This window comes from Myxocyprinus asiaticus, chromosome 37, assembly GCF_019703515.2.
Source record: "Myxocyprinus asiaticus isolate MX2 ecotype Aquarium Trade chromosome 37, UBuf_Myxa_2, whole genome shotgun sequence".
Lineage (NCBI taxonomy): Eukaryota > Metazoa > Chordata > Actinopteri > Cypriniformes > Catostomidae > Myxocyprinus > Myxocyprinus asiaticus.
Genome location: NC_059380.1, coordinates 25,176,739 through 25,199,069, shown reverse-complemented (window position 1 = coordinate 25,199,069; position 22,331 = coordinate 25,176,739). Strand labels below are relative to the sequence as shown.

General features: G+C 37.9%; 1 protein-coding gene across 2 annotated transcripts in view; it reads right to left on the bottom strand.

Moving 5' to 3' along the window:
* The window catches only part of LOC127428173 (potassium voltage-gated channel subfamily D member 3-like), a 237,059-nt gene that overhangs the window by 23,862 nt on the left and 190,866 nt on the right, over positions 1-22,331 (bottom strand). The window contains exon 3 of one of the 2 annotated variants that reach the window (XM_051676337.1): positions 4,069-4,237. In XM_051676337.1, coding sequence (XP_051532297.1) covers positions 4,069-4,237 — 169 coding nt within the window. The remainder of the gene's footprint in view (positions 1-4,068; positions 4,238-22,331) is intronic. The other variant, XM_051676338.1, reaches the window with a different exon arrangement.

Below are 22,331 nucleotides of genomic sequence, written 5' to 3'. Positions count from 1 at the left end.
CGAGAAGTATTTTGACCATTCGCTTAGGAGTTCGGACTTGGAGCTGGGAATACTGCCATCGAGCATTCGAACCATGTTGGTGGAAGTGGCTTTTGGTTTTTCAGTGATGTCATTTACTAGCTTCCAGACTTTGCGGTACTCGTGGTGTTTGTTTGCTAGTTCTAGTGCGTCGAGCTTGGCGTTGATATAGGCATCGTTGTCTGCTTCAAAAGCTCGTGCGACTTGTGCCTGTGCATTTCGCCACACCTCTTTGTCTGTCGTTTTTTGAGTTAGCTTAAATTTCGCTTTCAGATCTCCTTCTTTGGTGATGAGCTGGAGTGTGGTGTTGCTGACCCAGCTCGGTTGTTTGGATTTCGGCCGTTTTCCGAGAACTTTTTCATTTGCACTTATGAGTGCAGCATTCAGTGCAATTGCTCTCTCTTGAATTTCATCTTGTGGTTCTTGGATTGCCGCTTCATCAAAGAGGGATTCAAATTGGTTTTTCACTTCCATGTTGAATTCGTGTTTGAATTTTGGGATTTTCAATTTCTCGTACATAAAAGTGCATCTAGCATTAGGTGGTGTCTTGCTAGATCTCAGCGCAAGCTTGAATTTGGCACTCACAATCTTGTGGTCTGATCTGATGCTGCAGGTGTTGTATGCATGACAGTTCTTTACAGAAGTCCACCACTTTATGTTGAACAAAATGTGGTCGAGTTGGTAATATTTGCCTTTTGGGCTTCTGTAGGTGCGCAGCCTTGTCGGTCGGTTCAGGAACCAAGATTTGGCTGGTTGAAGACTCGCCATTTCACAAATGCGAATAATTCGTGACCCATTGCCTTTGGTTGTCGTATGATAGCAGTGACTACCTACATCTCTTGTGTTTGTTGTATGACTGTCGTTACCAATTCGTGCATTAAAGTCTCCTGCAAGAATGGTGATCGTGTGTGGTGGAATCGACTCGGTTAGCTCAGTTAGGTCGTTGTAAAACCTGTCTTTGTCACGTTCTTAGGCAGTCTCTGTTGGGGTGTACGCTGAGACTATGCATACTTTTGGATTGCCCTTGATATGTGCGATTATTATGCACTCTGATTTGACGGTGATTGAGGTGTTTAACTGAGCAATCTTGCTGTTGTACAGAATGGCTACTCCATGGCAAATGGATGATGAGTCTGAGTGTGCCAGAGTCCAGTTGCTACGTTGTTTGTGTTGACTATAGCCCACCGTATCGGATGTTTTTTGCCGGTGCTCTTGGAGTGCTACGATGTCGATGTCATATTTCTCGCAGTCGGCTATAATGCGATTGATTTTGTGCATGATGGGTTCGCCTGTTTCGGTGCTGATGGTATCATTCAGCGTTCTCACATTGTAGGTGGCCACGGAGAAGTGCTTGTTATCAGTTAAATGCCACTTTAGTGAATTAAAGTACCAATTTCCTTCCGAAACAGCAAAATCTGTACATTATTCCAAACTTTTGGCTGCCAGTGTATATATAATGTATATTTATTAGCTTGTTGACTGCTGCAACCTTCCCATTTCAACATTTTACTTCAGCAGTCTAAGTTTTCTAGGAAACACACCTTGCCCATCATGGACTTATTCTATCCATCATGTTCATAAGGTGCCAAATTAAACTGTCTCATGCTAACAATTTAAAACAGTTTCTGTTGCATGGTACAGATCACATCAAATACCTAAATAACCATTAATCTTACTGTAACTTTCCTCGATTCAACATTTTAGCTGCCAGATGCAGAGAGAACAAGATATTCCCTCTGCTTCCATGATTGTTCTGCTCTGGTGGTGCTCCAAATCGGTGTCCTCTAACTATGGGTGAACTGGCCCTTGAAATACCTCCACATCCTACCTTTTTCTTTGTTTCTTGCTTTACGTGCTTCCTGTTCCCTGATTTTACCCCATGCCCAGGCTGACTCTTTCAGAATTTGAATTTAATTTTGCTGCCCCATTACTGCTGTGACCCCTCCCACCCATTTAGTGCTGGCACCATGATTGTTTGGGGCTCGTCCATTTGGCCTTTCCATTGGTCCTGCAAATTGCCTCTGTGATTTGAGCAGGGCCTAAAATAAGAGTATGCCATTTGATGTGTCTCTGCATGTCACTACTGAATTGTGACCGCAGCCAAACTCCACTTCCAATGAGGTTACTGTTCTGGATGAGTGGCTGTGCAGAGGTGACCGTCACGCAAGGCAGAATGGAGAAGGAGTCTGTAGGAGGCTGAAAAGCTGGAAAGCAAGCAGATTGCTCTCAGACTTTGATACCTGTGATGATATTGCTGAGATTTGTTTGGGTGTGAGAGATATCAGGCTAAGATGAAGAGACACATGGGCCTACTCATTGTAATGTGAGCCTGGAGCAGCCCACTGTAAGACTGGAATGAAGACAGATGAGCGAAGGATGGAGGCTCATTATAGCAATATCTGCTCGCTTTAATCAGCCAGTCATTCTAGCAATATCGCTCTCTTTAATCAGCCGGTTAAGGCTGTGGATGTCCTGCTGTCTGTATAAGAAGGCCTGCAGGAGCTAGAGCAGGAGGAGTCTGGCAGAGAAGATGATGAGGGAGATCATTATTGATCAGTGTGAGACAGGGGGATTACCAAAAGCACTCAAACAAGAGCAACAGGTAATTGGTGTAAAATAAAAACCAATGATTCCTAAAATATTGATCACCTTAGGGCCAGACCTCTTTGACATTGAGCATCATATGAAGAACTCAGATAGTGGTAGGGGGCTAAGAGAGTGCTGTTACACCTGTTCTGACAATTACTAAGGGAAATGTCCCCTTCTCCTTGTTGAAATAGGATATTTGTTGGTAGAGTGTACCAGCAATTGCAACCATTGAATTACATAAAAGTTATTTTCCTTTTTATTTAGTCTGTTCCTGTTTCTCTCTCTTGCTCTCTCTGTCTACAATCTCCATGCCGATCTGACCACTTTTGAGTGCCAGATGAGAAAGGTTATTGAGCCAATGAGCAATGGTAATACACTACAAAATTGTTCACTTTATATCATATATAATTATATACTGTATATAAATGTTTGAAAGTCTCACAAGTTCTGTCTGGACACTGTTACTCCATTTCCACCAAAACAGTACTGGTTCTTATGCTAAAACCGATGCTTGGCTAATGCTTGGCCATGTGATCTGTGAAACTCTCTCAGAACTGTAATTTAGTGGCAGAGCATGTTAAATGTGGGCAAGTCAAACTCAAGTTTATTGTGTGTGAAAATGTCATTAAGTCATTTAATGCCGAAAAAACATTTATGATTTGTTTTTTAATGTTTAATGTTCTAATTATTGATGAATAAATAGGCAGTAGTAAATAGCACAGTATTTTAGCATCATTATGATAATATTAATTGCATTCTACAGACAAAGCATAACATTATGCTCTATAAAAAATCAAAAAGTTTAACAATTGTTTAGCCACAACTAATATAATTATTCAAGCATTTTTAAGGATACAATTGCAATGGCTCTGAAACTCTGTATAGTACAAAATGAAAGTTCTTAGCAACCCAGATGAGATGAAATGTGGGAATGTGTAAGATTATGAGATGTATTGGAAGCTAGAGCTGATTTCTGGGTTAATATGAGGTGACAGGCTGAAAGGAGCAGAGATAGAATAGAATGAGTTGAAAATATTTTTGAAATCAGTCATGAAAAAAAATGTGTTTCAACGTCCTGACACCTTTAACCAATTACGCACAAGTCTGGTAAGCTCTGGATGATGATATCTCACCAGTTCTCTCTCCTACTGTATCAGCCTTTCATCAGCAGCTATGAGTTCTCTCCAAACATCTTTAAGCTAATGATCTGATTTGCATAAATGATCATGTGTTAGAGTGTGTGGCAGGCCGGTCTGAGGTCATGCAGCCAGCCTCGGTCCACTGAGCCATTTGCAGCTCTGAAGTGCATGCTAGTCATTAGTAGCTGATCTGCAATTGTGGGGCGGGGCAAAGGTGTGCCATTTTACCTTGCAAACACACACTCACATGCACAAACACAGTGCTCACCCTTTACCCTGCCGTCAGTGTAGCAAAGCTCAGCAACTAGTTAATGGTGTTCACCTGTACCTTCTGAGCACGCCGCTTATCTGCCCTCTGGTTCTGATGGTAGATTCGGCTAAAGTTGGACACGATGACAGGCACAGGTAGGGCTATTACCAGCACCCCACTCAGAGAGCAGATGGAACCGAAAATCTTCCCCGCAATCGTCTTAGGCACCATGTCTCCATAACTGAAGAAATAAGTGAATCCGAGAGGCAAAGGAAACAGAGATTGTAGAGGAAAAGATAGGAAAAAACAGACAGATGGTGACAAACATATGGGGAAGAGGGAAGGAGAGACAAAGAAAACATTAGCTGCAATCAACACATAAACACTTTAACAATTTGCGAAGGTAGGTTTGATTTTGCAGAAATGCCATTTGGCTTCAACACTGCTCCATTATGCCATGGCATGATTATTGTGGTAATTGTCGCATGAACCTACAAAAAACACCCTTCTGTGCTCAATTTAGAGGCCATTGTGGCCTTGTTAGATTATTGTAATTCAATTGCACACAAGCCCAAGGTTATGAAAGGCCACATCACAGGTGGGAGAGAGGCAGCAAGATAGGGTGCTATCTGCCGAGCTCAGTCTAGCCTTAATAAAGCCAGCAAACCCACTGTTATGCTAGCATCTGGGGAGGGGTATAAACAACTTTTGGGAACCCATGGCTTTATCTGTGTTGTCAGGTACAAGCTGGCATGGAGGGGTGCCAAGAGGCAACTTGCTGAAATACCTGCAGTCATTAGCTTTGACAACTAGATGAACATTAAATGAAGTTGCACAGTATTATTAGAAGCTGCTTGAAATCTGGCAATAGTTCAAGACTATATAAATATTATAAACAGATAGTACATAACCAATTTGTTTCCTACATGTTACAATATCAAATTGAAAAGAGAGTTAAATGCATTTTAGTGGTATAAAAATTGTCCAGCTACAAATTAATTATCAACAGACTCAAACTGTCGTCTGATACCTCAACACTGTCTTCACGCTCACTGCACAAAAGTAATGGTGTCCCATTACTCTGTGAGCAGTTGTCTGCATTTCAAAATGTTCCCAATAACTTGCAAGAAAGGACACGGAGAGGTGACAGGTCTTTTGCTGATTAATTATAGATTTGCATGAGCAACTATGTTCCTTTTTAACGAAGTCAAAAAGAAGAAGAAGAAGAAAATTATGACTTAAGAAACGTTATTTTTTTTTTCTTTTTTTTTTTCTTTTTTCTGGATGACACAGTTTGAGCTGTGTACCAGTTGTTAAGCTGTGGCTGAAATGCACTTTGCACGGTCAGTCCTGCATTTCTGTTTCAAGTGTGTTACATGTGGTGGAGTGCTGACAACTATACTTGTGCTGTCAAGATGACTCAGGAGGAAATTACTTTTTACAGTTATTGTTTGTGAGAGTTTCCGTATACAGAATCTGTAGATGTCAGTGAAATATTTCCATTGGCTTAAAAGTGGTCTATTTTCAGAGTTTCACAGTGGAAAGCTTTTGGAAAAGCTTCTTACTCTAACACCCAACAGCCTCCCTCCCCATGTACATTTATTTCAAATTGATTTTCTAGGCTGTATGCTGAATAAGATGGTGTCAGGCTGACCATGCCATCGGCCTCAAGAGCCCAAGGGAGAGCTCTGGGCAGACTTTCCACCAACCTCACAGCCAACGTTTCAGACAAATTCTTAGTCCCTGAGAAAAAACACCACAGTGGACTAAGTAAAACCCATCTCTTATACAGTTGGAGAACAAGTATGTGAACCCTTGGATTTACAATGGAGTTCTGCATAAATTTGTCCAAACATTTAATCTGATCAAAGTCACAACGTTTGACAAACACAGTCTGCTTAAATAACACAAAAACACTGGCACTTTATTGAATACCCAGTGTATACATTCACAGTGTAGAGTGGGGATAATGTGATCTGGTTGACTCTCTTTTGGCTGGAGTAACCTCCCTCAAACATTTTTTTGTAATTGTGGATCAGATCAGAGGATTTTTTGTTGTGTTTCATGTATTGTAGACATGTCATAGATGTTTGCAGTTTGCAGTGATTTCAGTATGTCTTTAGCTGACACTCTTGTATTTTCCTTAACATCATGGAGTGTTTTGCCCTGTGCTCTTGTGAACTTTGAAGATGGCCTGCCCCTAAGAAGGGTAACAGTACTGAACTTTTTCCATTTAAAGACAATTTGTCTTACCTTGGACTGATGAACATTAAGTTCATCTTTAGAGACACTTATGTCCTTTCCAGGTTTATGCAAGTCAACAGTTTCAAGATCTTTTTGTTCAAGACATAGTTCACATCAGGCAATGCTTCCTCTGAATAGCAAACTCAAAATCTGTGAATATGTTTTTAGGGCATGGCAACTCTGACCAACACCTTTAGTCTCATCTTGTTGATTGAACTCCAGGTTTGTGGATAACTAGCCAATGGATATCTGAAAGAATAAAATGTCTCAAACTGTCCTAAACCTCTTTTCAGAAAGTATAATTTTAATAAAGTTTTAGTATTTTGTATTTGAAAGCAAATGTAATCCCCATAAACTTTGCACTGCAAAATAATTATCATTTGAAAAACTTTGCCATTCTTTGAAACACCTTCATAAAAGTGCAACACTATGAAACACAGACTATAAAATAAACATGACAGCAGGTGTAGTATAGGGAAATTGCAAAAAACGTAAAAAAAAAAACAAAAAAACAAAAAAAAAAAAAGATAATTTAAAAGGGAGAGTAAAGCTGTTTCCATTAACTGAAAAGAGATTACCTTTAAAGAAATGTCTCCCACTGACAGAGGGGTAACATGGGAAATAAAGCAATTTAGGGTTCCAGTGGAGACATATTCAAACACAGAGTATGTCCCTAGCCCCTTTCAAAGAAATACAACATTCACTTTCATCTAATTTAAATAGTAAGTGTCTATGAGCGAAAAATGTTGCGAGGAATATTTTAGTAGGAGAAAAGTGTATTTAAGTAAGTGTTAATGACCACATTAGTGTGCAATTAATTTTATGTCTTGGTTTTTATTAACATGAATACATGTGGGTAGTTAATCACTTACAGTACATAAAACACACATTAATCCCAGAGGTATGAGTTTAATTACTAAAAGCACAGAAACAACAGTAATATATGTACAAAGGTATGGAAGATGTTCCTCTCACAATTGCAAAACACTAAATGTCTCACTCTCATGTCATTCCATGCCCATGGAACTCAAATGGAGAAATTGTGAATGACTTTACATAGCTCTATTCCATGCAACAACAGTTCATATTGAACAAGCTGACAAGCTCCAACCACAGTTATAATGGGGTGGAAAAAAGCACTGCTTGCCACCAGAGCAATCAGATGGCATTACTACAACTGTCTTGCTACCACACCAAAAGAATTCCTCAGCTACAGCTGCCTGTCACAGTGTTAATGTTATCCCTCTGGCCCCGGTGCCCTTGACATATTGGCCCACACTGAAGAAGGATTTAGATGTGAAAAATATCACTTTGTGTACTGCGCTTTCTATAGTGCCTACGGATTTCAATAATGATATTTTGAAAAGTTCCCAGGAGTTATAGATCTTTGGTAGCATTCAGAGATTTGGGAGGTGGAAAGTTGGAAATAGAAAAATTGTAAGCTGGTTTTGCAACATGAGGTTGCAGGAAGATGACCATCAGAGTTGGCATGACCTTTTGCTCATGTTCAACATCTACACTTAAAATTGTATAAATTTCAGCAGAGTAACCACAGATGTTTCAAGTTGTCTACTGTTCAACTAAAAGTTTGACAAGCACAAATTGTGCAAATACATTTTGTCTTAATTTTGTTATGTAATGCAAAAGAGATTCCTAATTTTTCAAGTGTGGTTTAAATGCCCACATATTGTTTTTTACACAGCTCTCTGGGACACTTGATTCAAATTGCTCAGTTGCGTTATTCTATAGTCACACACACTATATATATATATATATATATATATATATATATATATATATATATATATATATAATGACCAACTGATTCTCTAAATAGCTGTACCTGTTTAATTTCTTTTGTTTCACTCCACAGTCTCTTTCTACACAAATAAATAAAACATCTCAAAACAATTTTAAATTTTTCAACAAGTAGTCAGATAATCTGCCATTATCACAAAATAAACTCAATATTATTGCAAAATAAACTTTTTCTGCTTGATTAAAGACCCCCCCCCCCCCAGTTAAAAAGTGCAGTTAAATGTGAAATAAATTCTTAATCTGTTTGTCTTTCTCCCCTCTCCCACTCCCAAAAAAAAAAAAAAAAAAAAAAAAAAAAAAAAAACGCAATGATGCATCCATTATGCAAAGACAACTATGCAAAAATGTATGCAAACATGGTGACATGTTTTTGCTAACACATAAATGGTGCTTACTTGTGGCAACCAGCCCTTACATTTACACAAAGGAACAGTTCACCATTACATGGACATTTCAACATCATTTACTCAACCTCATATGGTTTCAAATGGTATGATTTTGATTTCGGTCATCCATTGACAGGGTTGGGGAGTAACGGAATACATGTAACGGGATTACATATTTAAAATACAAAATATAAGTAACTGTATTCCACTACAGTTACAGTTAAAATCATTGGTAATTAGAATACAGTTACATTCAAAAAGTATTTTGATTACTGAAGAGATTCCTTTGCATTTTATTGTCATTTGTTTCATTTAATATTTAGTCCTTTCAGATGGAAAACATTTATACATAAATATGATGCGATCCAAAGAGCATTTGAAGAGCGGTGAAACACTTTCTTATGATGTGTTACATTCATATGAGCAGACAGAGAAGTAAGTTTGAAGTAAGTTTGGAGCAGAAGAAATAGAAATAAACCTTGTGTAAACTGGCAGCTTTACACTAAGCTAAAATGCTATTTCTAGCCATTTTACATGCACATGTTACCAGGCACGATCATATTTTTTTATCAAGAAAATTCACGTTGGATCATAATTTCTTTTTTTTTCTAGTAAGACCTTTGATATTAGGGCAAAAATCGTATTCCTGTAAAAATATCTAAAAATCCTTAAAACAAGATCAATTTGATTTATCTTGTTTTAGAAACAACACTGCATAAGATATTTAGGTTTTTCAGAGAATGTATTTTTAACATGTGTATTTTGTCTTACTGTACTGGCAGAGTTGTTATGTCAAAACAAGTGAAAAAATCTACCAGTGCTGAAGAAGTAATCCAAAGTATTTAGAATACGTTACTGACCTTGAGTAATCTAACGGAATACATTACAAATTATATATTACAGCATGTATTCTGTAATCTGTAGTGGAATACATTTCAAAAGTAACCCTCCCAACCCTGTCCATTGAACACAGAAGGAAATGTGAGGTTGAATGTCTGAGCGTCCGTTTTCCATGCAATGAAAGTGGATGGTGATTTAACCAACACACGGGAAGTCGGAATGTTGCTTTCAAATGTTCCAGCACCCTAAATTCTGCCCTATTATGCCGAGTTACTGACAAGCAACCTCTCTCATCTGTCATTTTTGAATCGGTCTAAGCATGTGTACCTTCTACTGTGGCACGACTGGAGGTGTGTTGCGTCAGCTGCATTAGAGACCTAGGTCCTAGTCCTGCACTGAAACCAAAAAGTAATTGTGTTTGCATAATCTGTGATGAGTATGATTTGGAGGTTCCAGTTTCACTAAAAAAATGGCTTAGGAGCATTGGCCCCTAAACTGATACATTAAGGAGTCAAATGGCTGTTTTTAGTCACCAAATCACAGAATTGCTCGATTTAGATTGCTGTTTAGAAACAAGATAGAAAGCCGAAGAAAAGGAAGACAGCTAATAACCCATTCACAGGAGGTTTAATAAACAGAATATATTGTTGAGAAGATAAGTTTGCATTCCCTTTTGTCTCAAATGTTCACACCCCTTTCATAATTTATACAAATATAAGAGATAAAAGATTTTCTTTTTTTTATTTAGTACTGCTCTTCAGAATCTACATTACAGATAATTACATAAAGTATAGTATGCATATAGTAGTGTGTTGCCTTCTTGAGCATCAACGAATGTTTGCACCTTATGTAATAGTTGTGTACAAGTCCCTCAATTGTCCTAAGTGTCAAAAGCATGATCTCTCTCTCTCTCTCTCTCTCTCTCTCTCACACACACACACACACACACACACACACACACACACACACACACACACACACACACACATACATGTTGGTGCAGCTATCATTGAGAGGACTCTCCATAGACATTTTTATACTGTGCAAACTATAGATTCTATCCCCTAACCCTACCCCTAAACCTAACCCTCACAAAAAACTTTCTGCATTTTTACATTTTCAATAAAACATCGTTTAGTATGTTTTTTAAGTGATTTGAATTATGGGGACACTAGAAATGTCCTCATAAACCACATTTATAGCATAATACGCTTGTAATTACCAGTTTGTAACCTAAAAAAAGTCAGTAAACCACTTAAACCTGCCCACACACACACACACACACACACACACACACACACACACACACACACACACACACACACACATATATATATATACAAAGTACTGTGCGAAAGTCTTAGGCACATAAGATGTTTCATTAAAGCATTTGTCTTAAGATGGTTATTTATATCTTCAGCTTTAGTGTGTCAATAGGAAATATAAATGTTAGACTCCCAAACATTACTTTTGCAAAGAGAAAAGATTACAATAGAAGAACAGGGAGCCCTGCAACAGATGTCATGGCCCCCACAAAGCCCCCCACTGAACATCGTTTCATTCTGAGATTACATAAAGAGACAGAAGCAATTGAGACAGCCTAAATAGATAGAAGAACTGTGGTGAATTCTCCAAGAAGCTTGGAACATCCTATCTGCCAACAACCAAGAAAAACTGTGTCCAGGTGTACCTAGGAGAATTAGTGCTGTTTTAAAGGCAAAGGTGGTCACACCGAATATTGATTTAGCTTTTGTTTATGTTTACTGGACTTTGTATGACATTAAATGATAAATGAAAACTATTTATGTCATTATTTTTTAAGACAACCTCACTATACAACATTTTTCATAAGTGCCTAAAACTTTTGCACAGTACTGTATATATATATATATATATATATATATATAATATATATATATATATATATATATATATATATATATATATATATATATATATATATATTTACAAATATTGCCTTAGCCTTTCTTTATAGATACCGGATGGCCCAGACACAGACTACAAGAGTGCAAACTGAAAGAAATTCCATATGCAGTTTATTGTGCTACTCCAATCACAATCAATAATTACCAGAAGAAGAAAAAAAGTGGTACACAATAAGGGACTTTTAATAATAAAGAAGCCTGAAATACACTTGGGACACTTATTTTGAAATGTCTGCACTCCCAGATGTGAGGACACTGATGGCTGATTCGCAGAGAAAGTGAATCTGATTCAAACTGCTAACCTGAGCTCCTGAGTTCAAAAGACCCGGTTCAAAAGAGTCATTTGTTCATGACTCTCTCGCGCTGGGTTTGTTGTTGCGTGCGGTGCAGCGAGCTTGTCAGAAACAGAATGGGTGAAAAGCAGCACGAGACACTGGTTGTGCGTGCTCCAAAGGTGTATTCAATAACTCACAAGATGATATCTGACGAAACCGCATATGAACGCACACAACCCGACTGTCGCCAATGACGACTAGATGTAAAATTATTGTCACAATCAATTATTTTTGGTCGCATTCGCAGTCTGGAGCCCTGCTAATATTACATTTTTACTACACTGACAGTAGGTTTAGGTTTAGGGGTAGACTTAATAAAATATGCATTCATCTTCACTGTATTACATCTTTTACAGCTGAAAACAACTGGCGTTACAACTAACATTTGAGGCTCCTCTGCAGGCATTTCACCTGAAAATTAGAGCTCACATGTGCCCTTACGTTCAAAACACTTCCTGCTTCAGCCACTGGGGGCAGTACTTTGAATTTTGACAAGCATAGAATGAGTTTAGCTCAAGAAAATTCAACTTACTGTTTTCGATTCGCTGTGTGATCAGTCTGATTTAACAGCTTCACAAGTAGTGTCACATATTTTTCACTGTTAATAACTGCCCGCTAGAAAAGAAGCTTCACATATTTGTGCCTTTAGAATTGCCAGTGATGTCACAAGCTCCCAGATTTAAACCTGACCAGAAATATTGCAATAATAGTGTACACACAGTTAGTGACATTTACCATTTCAAATAAGTGATGCTGCCACTCTCCCAGCATTTTACCTATATCAAACAAAGATACTTTGTGCAAATAGCATCTATTGCTGTTTGCACTTAGTGCAAATAGCCCCAGCCTTATAGTATTTTTTTATTTTATTTAGATTTTTTTTAGATTTAGATTATTTAAAAAAAGCACCATTTAAGTATTATACAAGTGTCCCATTATTTGCACTAATTAGTGGGTCCACAAGATGGCAAATCTCACAGTTGAAAATTCCAGGTGCATGCGCATTTTGCCAGTTCAGAGTATGCACGGTTAGAAAAATCTGGCTTCACGCATTAAATGCTCGAGCACTCTGCTGATGAGCATCCTGTATGCATACACTCAGTGTTTGCTTCTGACTGAAGTACACTGTGGGCTTTAGACTCTTATGGAAAATAAATCAGCCTTCACACAACTGCTGATATTTACACTGATAATGAGCTGCTTTAGCCCTTTGTTATTGTTGGTGATAAAAAAGTCCTCAATTGTGTTACAGATCTGTGTCAAATGAAGAAAAGGAGTAGGAAACATAAAGGAAAATCAATCTGGGGCCATTTTTCCCCCATTTTATCCTCAATACTCTGGTTGCCCAGGTCTTCATTAAGAAAGAACCTGTGCAATTGCTTCCAAGACATGAGCAAATTCCTCCCAAGCAGATTCTTTCTGACTGTGTCCTGATGGGCATCAAATGAAATAAGGAAGATTGGTAGCAAAGTATTTCGATAGGTGTAAGTTGGAAAAACACAACTAACCATTTTGATGGAAGATTGGAGTCTTGCTTTTAAATGGTCCAGAGTCCTAACAAAATGCTCTAGAGTATTTAATGATCCAGAAACCTCTCTCCATCACCAGCTTAGCACATATATGGACATCACCAAGGTTGTTTCCTGTTACACAGTACCTTTTCATGTCAAGGGATAGTTCACCCAAAAATGAAAATTCTCTCATTATTTACTCACCCTCATCATATCCCAGATATGTATGACTCACTTTCTTCACCAGAACACATTTGAAGAAAAATATCTTAGCTCAGTTGGTCCTTAAAATGCAAGTGATTGGCGATTTCTCTTTTGAAGCTCCAAAAATCAGACAGTCAGCATAAACATCATCAATACTACTCCAGCGGTTAAATTAATGTCTTCTAAAATGATACGATCACTTTTGGAGTGAAAAAGATCAATATTTAACTACTTTTTACCTATAATCCAACGCTTCGGGTAAGTTTCAAGAGAGGGTGGAGATCACGCAGTCTCTCGTGTGATGTATTCACGTTGCCATGATACAGACATAATCTCACATTCTCCTCTCAGTTGAGACATCCAGGATAAGCACACAAATGCACCATTGTGAGTAAAGAAACAGATAAATACAGATCTAAACAAAAACCAACCAAGCTACTGTACAGCGTTCCTCCTCCTCGCTTGTAAACAGCACTGCTCTTCCAGCTATGACTCACCAGCATCAGTTCTCGCATGTTTCAAATGCCAATGCGATAGGGTGGGGGTAGGGTTAGAGCATCTTCTGCAAGCCAGGAACAAACCCAGGCACCTTTGTACAATGGGCTAAATTCACTAATGTTTTTCCCCTCTTTCTGTGGCTAACATTGGAATATATACATTTCAAGGAGGTACACACTCAACTCAACTGCACATCCAGAAACTGATTGTGTGGAGCAGTGCACGCTTATCCACTAACCGTGACGCGTGTCCCAGGCATAATAAATACGGGAGCAGACTTAATGTAAGGAGAATGGAGACTTCACCCACATACGATGAAACAGGTGTGTGAGAGAAACGGGTAAGCTGCTGTATCTCTTCGCATCGCCTGTAAATGCACAACTACAGTTGTCTGAAAAGTAAAACCACCCGAGAGAGACCCAGCATGTGCGTGATAGAGACTGAGATGGACCAGTCCTGCAGAAAGCCAGAGGAAATAATCGTTTTGAGATTTTAAACTTCAGCAAATTAAACTTTTGCATTCAATATGTTTTATATCTGTATGTATAGTGTCTAATAATGCATTGGCAATGTACACTTAATTTTCTCTTGCCAATAAATTTTCATATGAATTGTATCTGCCCATTTGATTCTATTATTAAAAAAAGTCCACTGGAAAACAGCAGAAGATTTTGCCCAACTTTTAATTACAGCATGTCCACTGATTTATGGCATGTATACATACTTGTATCAAAGATTAAAACCTGAAAAAAAAAAATAATAATAATAATAATTATCATGAACATTTTAACATGTACATATTTAAATAATTAAAATCAAAGGTGACTAACCAATTTCTTGCAAGCTCTTTGAGACAAAGAATAACGTAAATATATTTATGATGATTGTTTAATGTTTGTTGTAATGTATCATGTACCATAATTCAATCGCGATAAATCACGAATAATCACAGAAAAAATGTGCAATTAATTAGTTATTATTTTTTAATCGATTCACAGCCCAAGTTTTTAAAGCTTAACATATTAGTTTTCTTTTATCACACAATTAAGTCAATACGTACACTCCTTGATGATATGATAACTTCTTGGTGATTCAAACTTCTTCATGAACTTCAAATAATAATAATAATAATAATAATAATAATAATAATAATAATAATTAATTATTAAGAAATATTTCTTGCATTTTTTTCTCCTTTTTCTAATCATTTTTTTTTTTATTATTATTATTATTCGAAATAACAGGTTTAATAATAGGTTTATCCTGTGTTCTCAATATCATGTTCCACCCTGTTAATCTGTAGAATGTCTCTTTCACAATCAAATACCAATTCCTTAATGACATCAGTCTCCAGGAAGTGAAACCATTTATTTTTATTTAAGGGAAAACAACAGCACAAACATCAGCAAGATTTTGCATGGATTCTATGAATTTTGTTGTTTTGTGGTATTAGTTGTCTTGCTTTGAACCATTCCATCATGTTTGGTAAAATTATAGAATTTAATATTTGTTGGGAAAACATTTTTTTTGACACTGAGCAATGGCTTACTTTAGCTTTTTCCTTTTTTACTGTTAGATGTCCAGTTAATTGTCTTGCCATTGTGCAAGTACTAAATTCTAACAAATTAAGATTAAGTGCTTGAGCTTCACCAGAGCATATTTCTAAAAGTCTGGATTACCATTTTATAGAAATACTTACTTAAATAACAACACAATCACATTCTTCTTCTTCTTCTTCTTCTTCTTCTTCTTCCTTATAATTATTATTGTATAGTTACAGAACTCATAAAGGAACCACATAACAATAATGACTCAACAACCCAATTCATCACCAACTTCTAAAATCGCCAATATTCATAAAAAGACAGTTACTGTTTCCATGACGCACACACTTGTTTGAGAAGTTTGAAAACTGTGTCTAATCAACATTCAGCTCCACAAGCTGTTGAAGGGAGAAGCTAATGAGAAAGGTGAAATAAAAATTGATCTATTCATGGTGAGATGGAATCAAGGGAGCAGGCTAATTTCTGTCTGTGCCCTCAGGGAGACAGGCAGGCCACAGCTTCCTTTATATACAACGTGATAGCTAGAGATGAACATGAAATATCACCAAAACGGACAGCCTCGACTTGACTAAGTATAACAATGGCCTTTGAATAGTGTAAAATGCCAAAATGCAATTAATGCATGGGTGACACTTTGTTTTGAGGACATTTGATGGGGGGTACACACATTTGTCATGAAATGGTGAAGACTCCTGTAGCTCTTAAGGCCCCGGCACACTCACGGCAAAGTGCTTCTTCATTCTTCTCTCAGAGCCAAAAATAATTTTAAAACAGCTGAGCAACGACATACTGTTTGCAAACGTTCAGACACCCACCATGCTGCTGGGGGATGTGTTCAGAAGTACATTTAAATATGAGGACGTTCAAGACTACACATAAAACATCAACTAATATGACATTAAAATGTGTTATCGATGACATAATGCCTCATTCCATGTGTAGAATTCACAGTAGATCAGTAAAATAAGCTTTTTTTAAAGCTGCACTATGTAAGATTTTTTGGTTAAAAATGAACAAATTACCATTATTGATTAAGTACATAAACAATCAGTGTTCAAAACAATATCCTTACCTTACCCTGATTCATTTTGGTAAGCCTATAAAAATAATATGTATTTTGAGCTATCGGGTCGGATTTGGCGTGAAATCGCTGGCTTATGTCGTTCCTCTTTGCGTCATGACGTCATGTCCAAAAACACAGGAAAGAAGTGCCAGCTGTCATGTGTTCCAGCTGAGACACTGTTCAGTTCAGTCATTCAGTTTAACTGTTATCCATTTGGTGAAGTTGTTTACCTGCTATAATGCTTGGAATTGGAAACAGTATGTTGTCTGGCAGGGTTGTCATGCTTTTATTAATCAAACATTACTCGTGTGTTTACCGATAGGGATCCGTTGTCAGGGGAAGTTACTGTACATGTTTACAAATACGTATGACTTCTGAAATTGACTTCTTGTATGTTTAAAGGTGCAGTATGTAACAATTTTCATGTAATATTCGCCTTTTATTTTGCCAATGTGTGAATGGCTTGTAATGCAACTTAAAAAAATGAGCCCTTCCTGGACTTCCTAGGTTGCCTATTAAAGCCTGTAGACTGATTTTCATGTGAAGGGAGCGGGCGGTTTTGCTGGAAAAATCCCAAGGATGTGACATTTATGCGCGCTCCCGAAAGCCTTGCCTCAGTGCTTCTCTTCTGCTATTCAACAGCGACAACAAACAGTCTGCAACACTAGGTAACGTTATCTTAGGGTGCTTTCACACTGGCAGTTTAGTCTGAAACACAGCACGGTTCGCATGAAAAATTGGTAATGTGAAAGCTGTCATGCAGACTGGGGAGCGCACTGCGGTACCGAACCCAAGACTACCTGTAGGAGGTGGTCTGAGTTCAGTTGCAATGGAACTGTAGCACGATTCGCGTGAATGTGAAAGCAACTCGGACTCGGGTGCGCGCTCGTTCAGGAAGTAAAGTAACCTGCGCATGCGTTTTAGCCGATGACGACATCTATCTATCTATCTATACACCTTATAAATACTATATATAAATACTATTATAGGTTATAAATATAGGGTATAATAGGAGATGACAGTGGCGATAACTTCACCTTGGACACGAGCGTAAGCGTGCAGTGTAAACAAAGATGCAAATGAATTCCTTGCAATCAGCTGTCTCCTCAAAAACGCCGTTTGCGAGCAGCAGCAAGCTGCCTTCCCCTGGACATCTGATGAGTTACACCATGAAGCGCACATATACGCAGTTGTCGTTCACTTTGCTGTGCATAATGGCACCAAAATAACAAAAAAACAAAAAGTATGATGAGTCGCGTTGTGTTCTCCATGCGTGTTTGTGATGACGTAAGATGAACACAAATGGACCGGTGTTCGATAGAATCAAGTGAGTGTGAAACCAGACCAAAGTTGCGGGGGCACCGGAAACAATCACACTCGGAATCGGACCACAGCAAACGTGCCCAGTGTGAAAGCCCCCTTAGAGATGGAATCCAGCAAACTGCCAGCTCCCAGCACAACACCGACTCCTACACAAACTCTGAGTAAAAAAAAAAAATAAAACATTTATCTACTGAATCCCATCTGGCTAAGCGGGAATGTGATTGTGGTCGAACTAAAACTAGAGTGAACATTGGCAGGGCATTTGATTCCTGGAGGGAACTTCGTTCGGTTTTGGGGATCAAAATCGACCCTGAATTGGTGTTCTTCTTATTGGACAGGTAAGCTTACATAACTGCAAAGCATGTGAAATATAGTGCCATAAGGATTGATCTGTGTAATTTTAGCTAACTTGAACTTGCCTGCACAGTAACTGTCATAAACTATGTTAATCTGTAATTATTCAGCAAGGTAAACTACAATAACACATGAAATGAATGCTAGACAATGTTCAAGATAATGCAAAAAGACCCATTCATTACTGTAACGTAACTTGGTTATACAGAAAATATATACATTCTATTATTATAGTTCAATAGCGCATTGATATATCAAAATGACAGTTGTGATGGAATCTCATCAATACTGAATTGTGTCAACATATTTATAATGTACAATATATTTTATAAACAGCTACTGTCATCATCCACCAAATTTAGCTAACAGCTATTGATAAAGCTGGCTAGCTAGCTAACGCCAACATAGGCTATCATATAAATACAGTCAATGTATCATGCAAAGAAAAGTGATTACTTCAAACTACAGTCTCGCATAGCCAGACCTATATCCACACTTTGTTTTAGCCCTGTTCCAGCACTGGAGAGTCAAATATAATATACAGTCTCAAAGTTTGTAGTAAAACAATCATAACTGTTTCATTTTAATTATGCTACCTCACCTGTCAGCATGATGCTGGTGAATCACATTCAGTCTCTTTGTACGTTACATCATTGTTTTGGCTGATGCTCACTTGCTCGCGTCTCTGTGGAGTGTGTGCACGAGCGCCAGCATAAGCAACAGGTAGCTGGCTGCAGTTCATTTAATGGCCACAGGTGTCATTAATAACAAGGGTTTCTGAATCTTACAACCTGCACCTTTAATAAAGTATATCAACATGAAAATAGTACATTATAACTCTGGCTCTGAATATCTTCCAGTCATAATCACACACAGGCGATGTCCAGGTAACCTCAAATCATGAGATTCATTCGCCAGAGTAGTAGTGTCAAAACACAATGGATGTAATGTATTCTTTTGCAAATTGCTTGCAATTTTTAATTTCAACCACATATGTTGCTAGAGAGCACAAAGTTACGTAGTGCAGCTTTATCTACTCAATGATTATATAAAGTAATTTACAGTATATGCAGTAGATAATATGTATGTAATTTGTAATGTTTAACTTTTGCAATCATGGTGCTAATGCGCTAAAATGCTACACGCGGCAATAATATGCGACAATTACACTGTTATTGTAATTTATGATGACACTGATACTACTGCAAAAATGGGTGCATAAAATAGTGTTAATGGGTAGAATACAGACAAAGAATGATGATATGCTTCCTCTGTTTTAGATCCCTGGCCCAAGATGTTTCACAAAGTGGTTTGGACAAAAATCGGCCATGGCCAAAAGTCACCATAGTAAAAAATGCCTATGAATTAAGGTGTGTGGTGTGTAATAAGGCAAGCGTGTGGAGAACACCAACAGTTTGCTAATTGAAAGTCTAGTTCATCTAGTATGAGGCCAAGATTCAAGGTGCTGTGGGATAAATCTAAAATGTTCAATGATGGAGCCAAATTCTGGTTTCACATGAATGCATTCATGAACATACTCTGAGGTTTTGATTGGAATCACTGCAAAAGGTATGACATTATGTTAAAAGGGGGTGTGTTTTCTCTATGTTAAAATACTTTGTCCTAACCCAGTTTAATGTTCAGCTAAAAAGTAACATAATAACAAAAAAGAAAGCCATTCGTAGGCTGACTTTCTGAAGTGTGTAAACTCTGGTTATATGGCGATTTGAAAACATTGCACTGTTTGTTAGAACCTGACATGGCAAAAGTGTCTCAACCAATGTTCAAAAATAATAATAATAATAATAAAAAAAATTCCCTAAACCATTTGGTGCTGCTGAAATTACACAATAATCCTTTAGTAATCATTTCCAAAACTTTTTTTTTTTTATGAAAGTTCAGTCATGGCAACTCTGAGAAAGATTTAATATGTTAAAGGTGCACTAAGTAAGTTTTTTCTAATTAAAAAAAAAAATTTTTACACATAAAGACATGAATAGCATTTTTTTAGAAACATGTTGAAAATTATGTACACTTATATGAGATAAAGACTCCAGTCATATCATAAACCCAATAAAAGCTGTTTAATTTTACAAGGAGCAGGTTGCCCCCTCATGAAGGCTGCCATGTTGACAGCACAATAATAATAACATATTTTCATTATATAGCGCTTTAAGCCAATGCTCAAACATACAAGTATATATATAAAAATAAGCAAACCATTACTTACTATTAAGTAAGTATACCATTATACTTACTATAAACAACAACAAAGCCCAAATCAATGGTATAATTCAGAGTGATTACATGGTATTGATAAACAGGAGTGTGATCCACTAGACAGCAGTCGCTGCTGGAGGATGAAACAAACCGCTTCTACCTGCAGCTCTCACAGTGTGGATCATAGATAAATGATGCGACAATAAGCATGATCACATGGCGGCATTCAGCTGTCAGAGAGCTTGCAAGTTGCAGCTGCCGGTCACAGTCCAGCATGCAACAACATGGAAAAATTCATTTGGATTGAATACAAGAATGTCCATACAATAGGGATGTGTGTATTATGAGACGGATAAAAACACAGACTAAAAGTAACAAAACAAACAAACATATTCGGAGCAAAGAGACAGCAATTAGTAAACAAATTCCAGTATCCACGCAATGAGTATTAGTATAGAGTCCAAAACCATAAGCACTACTGGGATTGACGGGATGAGTAACAGCCAGCTAAAATCTTACTGAGTGCACCTTTTATGCGGGTATGACATATTGATAGTATATTGGTCTTGGCTGACGAGATCTGCTATGCTACTGCTGCTGCTGCAGAAAATACACATACAGGTGCATCTCAATAAATTAGAATGTCGTGGAAAAGTTCATTTATTTCAGTAATTCAACTCAAATTGTGAAACTTGTGTATTAAATAAATTCAGTGCACACAGACTGAAGTAATTTAAGTCTTTGGTTCTTTTAATTGTGATGATTTTGGCTCACATTTAACAAAAACCCACCAATTCACTATCTCAAAAAATTAGAATATGGTGACATGCCAATCAGCTAATCAACTCAAAACACCTGCAAAGGTTTCCTGAGCCTTCAAAATGGTCTCTCAGTTTAGTTCACTAGGCTACACAATCATGGGGAAGACTGCTGATCTGACAGTTGTCCAGAAGACAATCACTGACACCCTTCACAAGGAGGGTAAGCCACAAACATTCATTGCCAAAGAAGCTGGCTGTTCACAGAGTGCTGTATCCAAGCATGTTAACAAAAAGTTGAGTGGAAGGAAAAAGTGTGGAAGAAAAAGATGCACAACCAACCGAGAGAACCGCAGCCTAATGAGGATTGTCAAGCAAAATCGATTCAAGAATTTGGGTGAACTTCACAAGGAATGGACTGAGGCTGGGGTCAAGGCATCAAGAGCCACCACACACAGACGTGTCAAGGAATTTGGCTACAGTTGTTGTATTCCTCTTGTTAAGCCACTCCTGAACCACAGACAACGTCAGAGGCGTCTTACCTGGGCTAAGGAGAAGAAGAACTGGACTGTTGCCCAGTGGTCCAAAGTCCTCTTTTCAGATGAGAGCAAGTTTTGTATTTCATTTGGAAACCAAGGTCCTAGAGTCTGGAGGAAGGGTGGAGAAGCTCATAGCCCAAGTTGCTTGAAGTCCAGCATTAAGTTTCCACTGTCTGTGATGATTTGGGGTGCAATGTCATCTGCTGGTGTTGGTCCATTGTGTTTTTTGAAAACCAAAGTCACTGCACCCGTTTACCAAGAAATTTTGGAGCACTTCATGCTTCCTTCTGCTGACCAGCTTTTTAAAGATGCTGATTTAATTTTCCAGCAGGATTTGGCACCTGCCCACACTGCCAAAAGCACCAAAAGTTGGTTAAATGACCATGGTGTTGGTGTGCTTGACTGGCCAGCAAACTCACCAGACCTGAACCCCATAGAGAATCTATGGGGTATTGTCAAGAGGAAAATGAGAAACAAGAGACCAAAAAATGCAGATGAGCTGAAGGCCACTGTCAAAGAAACCTGAGCTTCCATACCACCTCAGCAGCGCCACAAACTGATCACCTCCATGCCACGCCGAACTGAGGCAGTAATTAAAGCAAAAGGAGCCCCTACCAAGTATTGAGTACATATACAGTAAATGAACATACTTTCCAGAAGGCCAACAATTCACTAAAAATGTTTTTTTTATGATGTATTCTAATTTTTTGAGATAGTGAATTGGTGGGTTT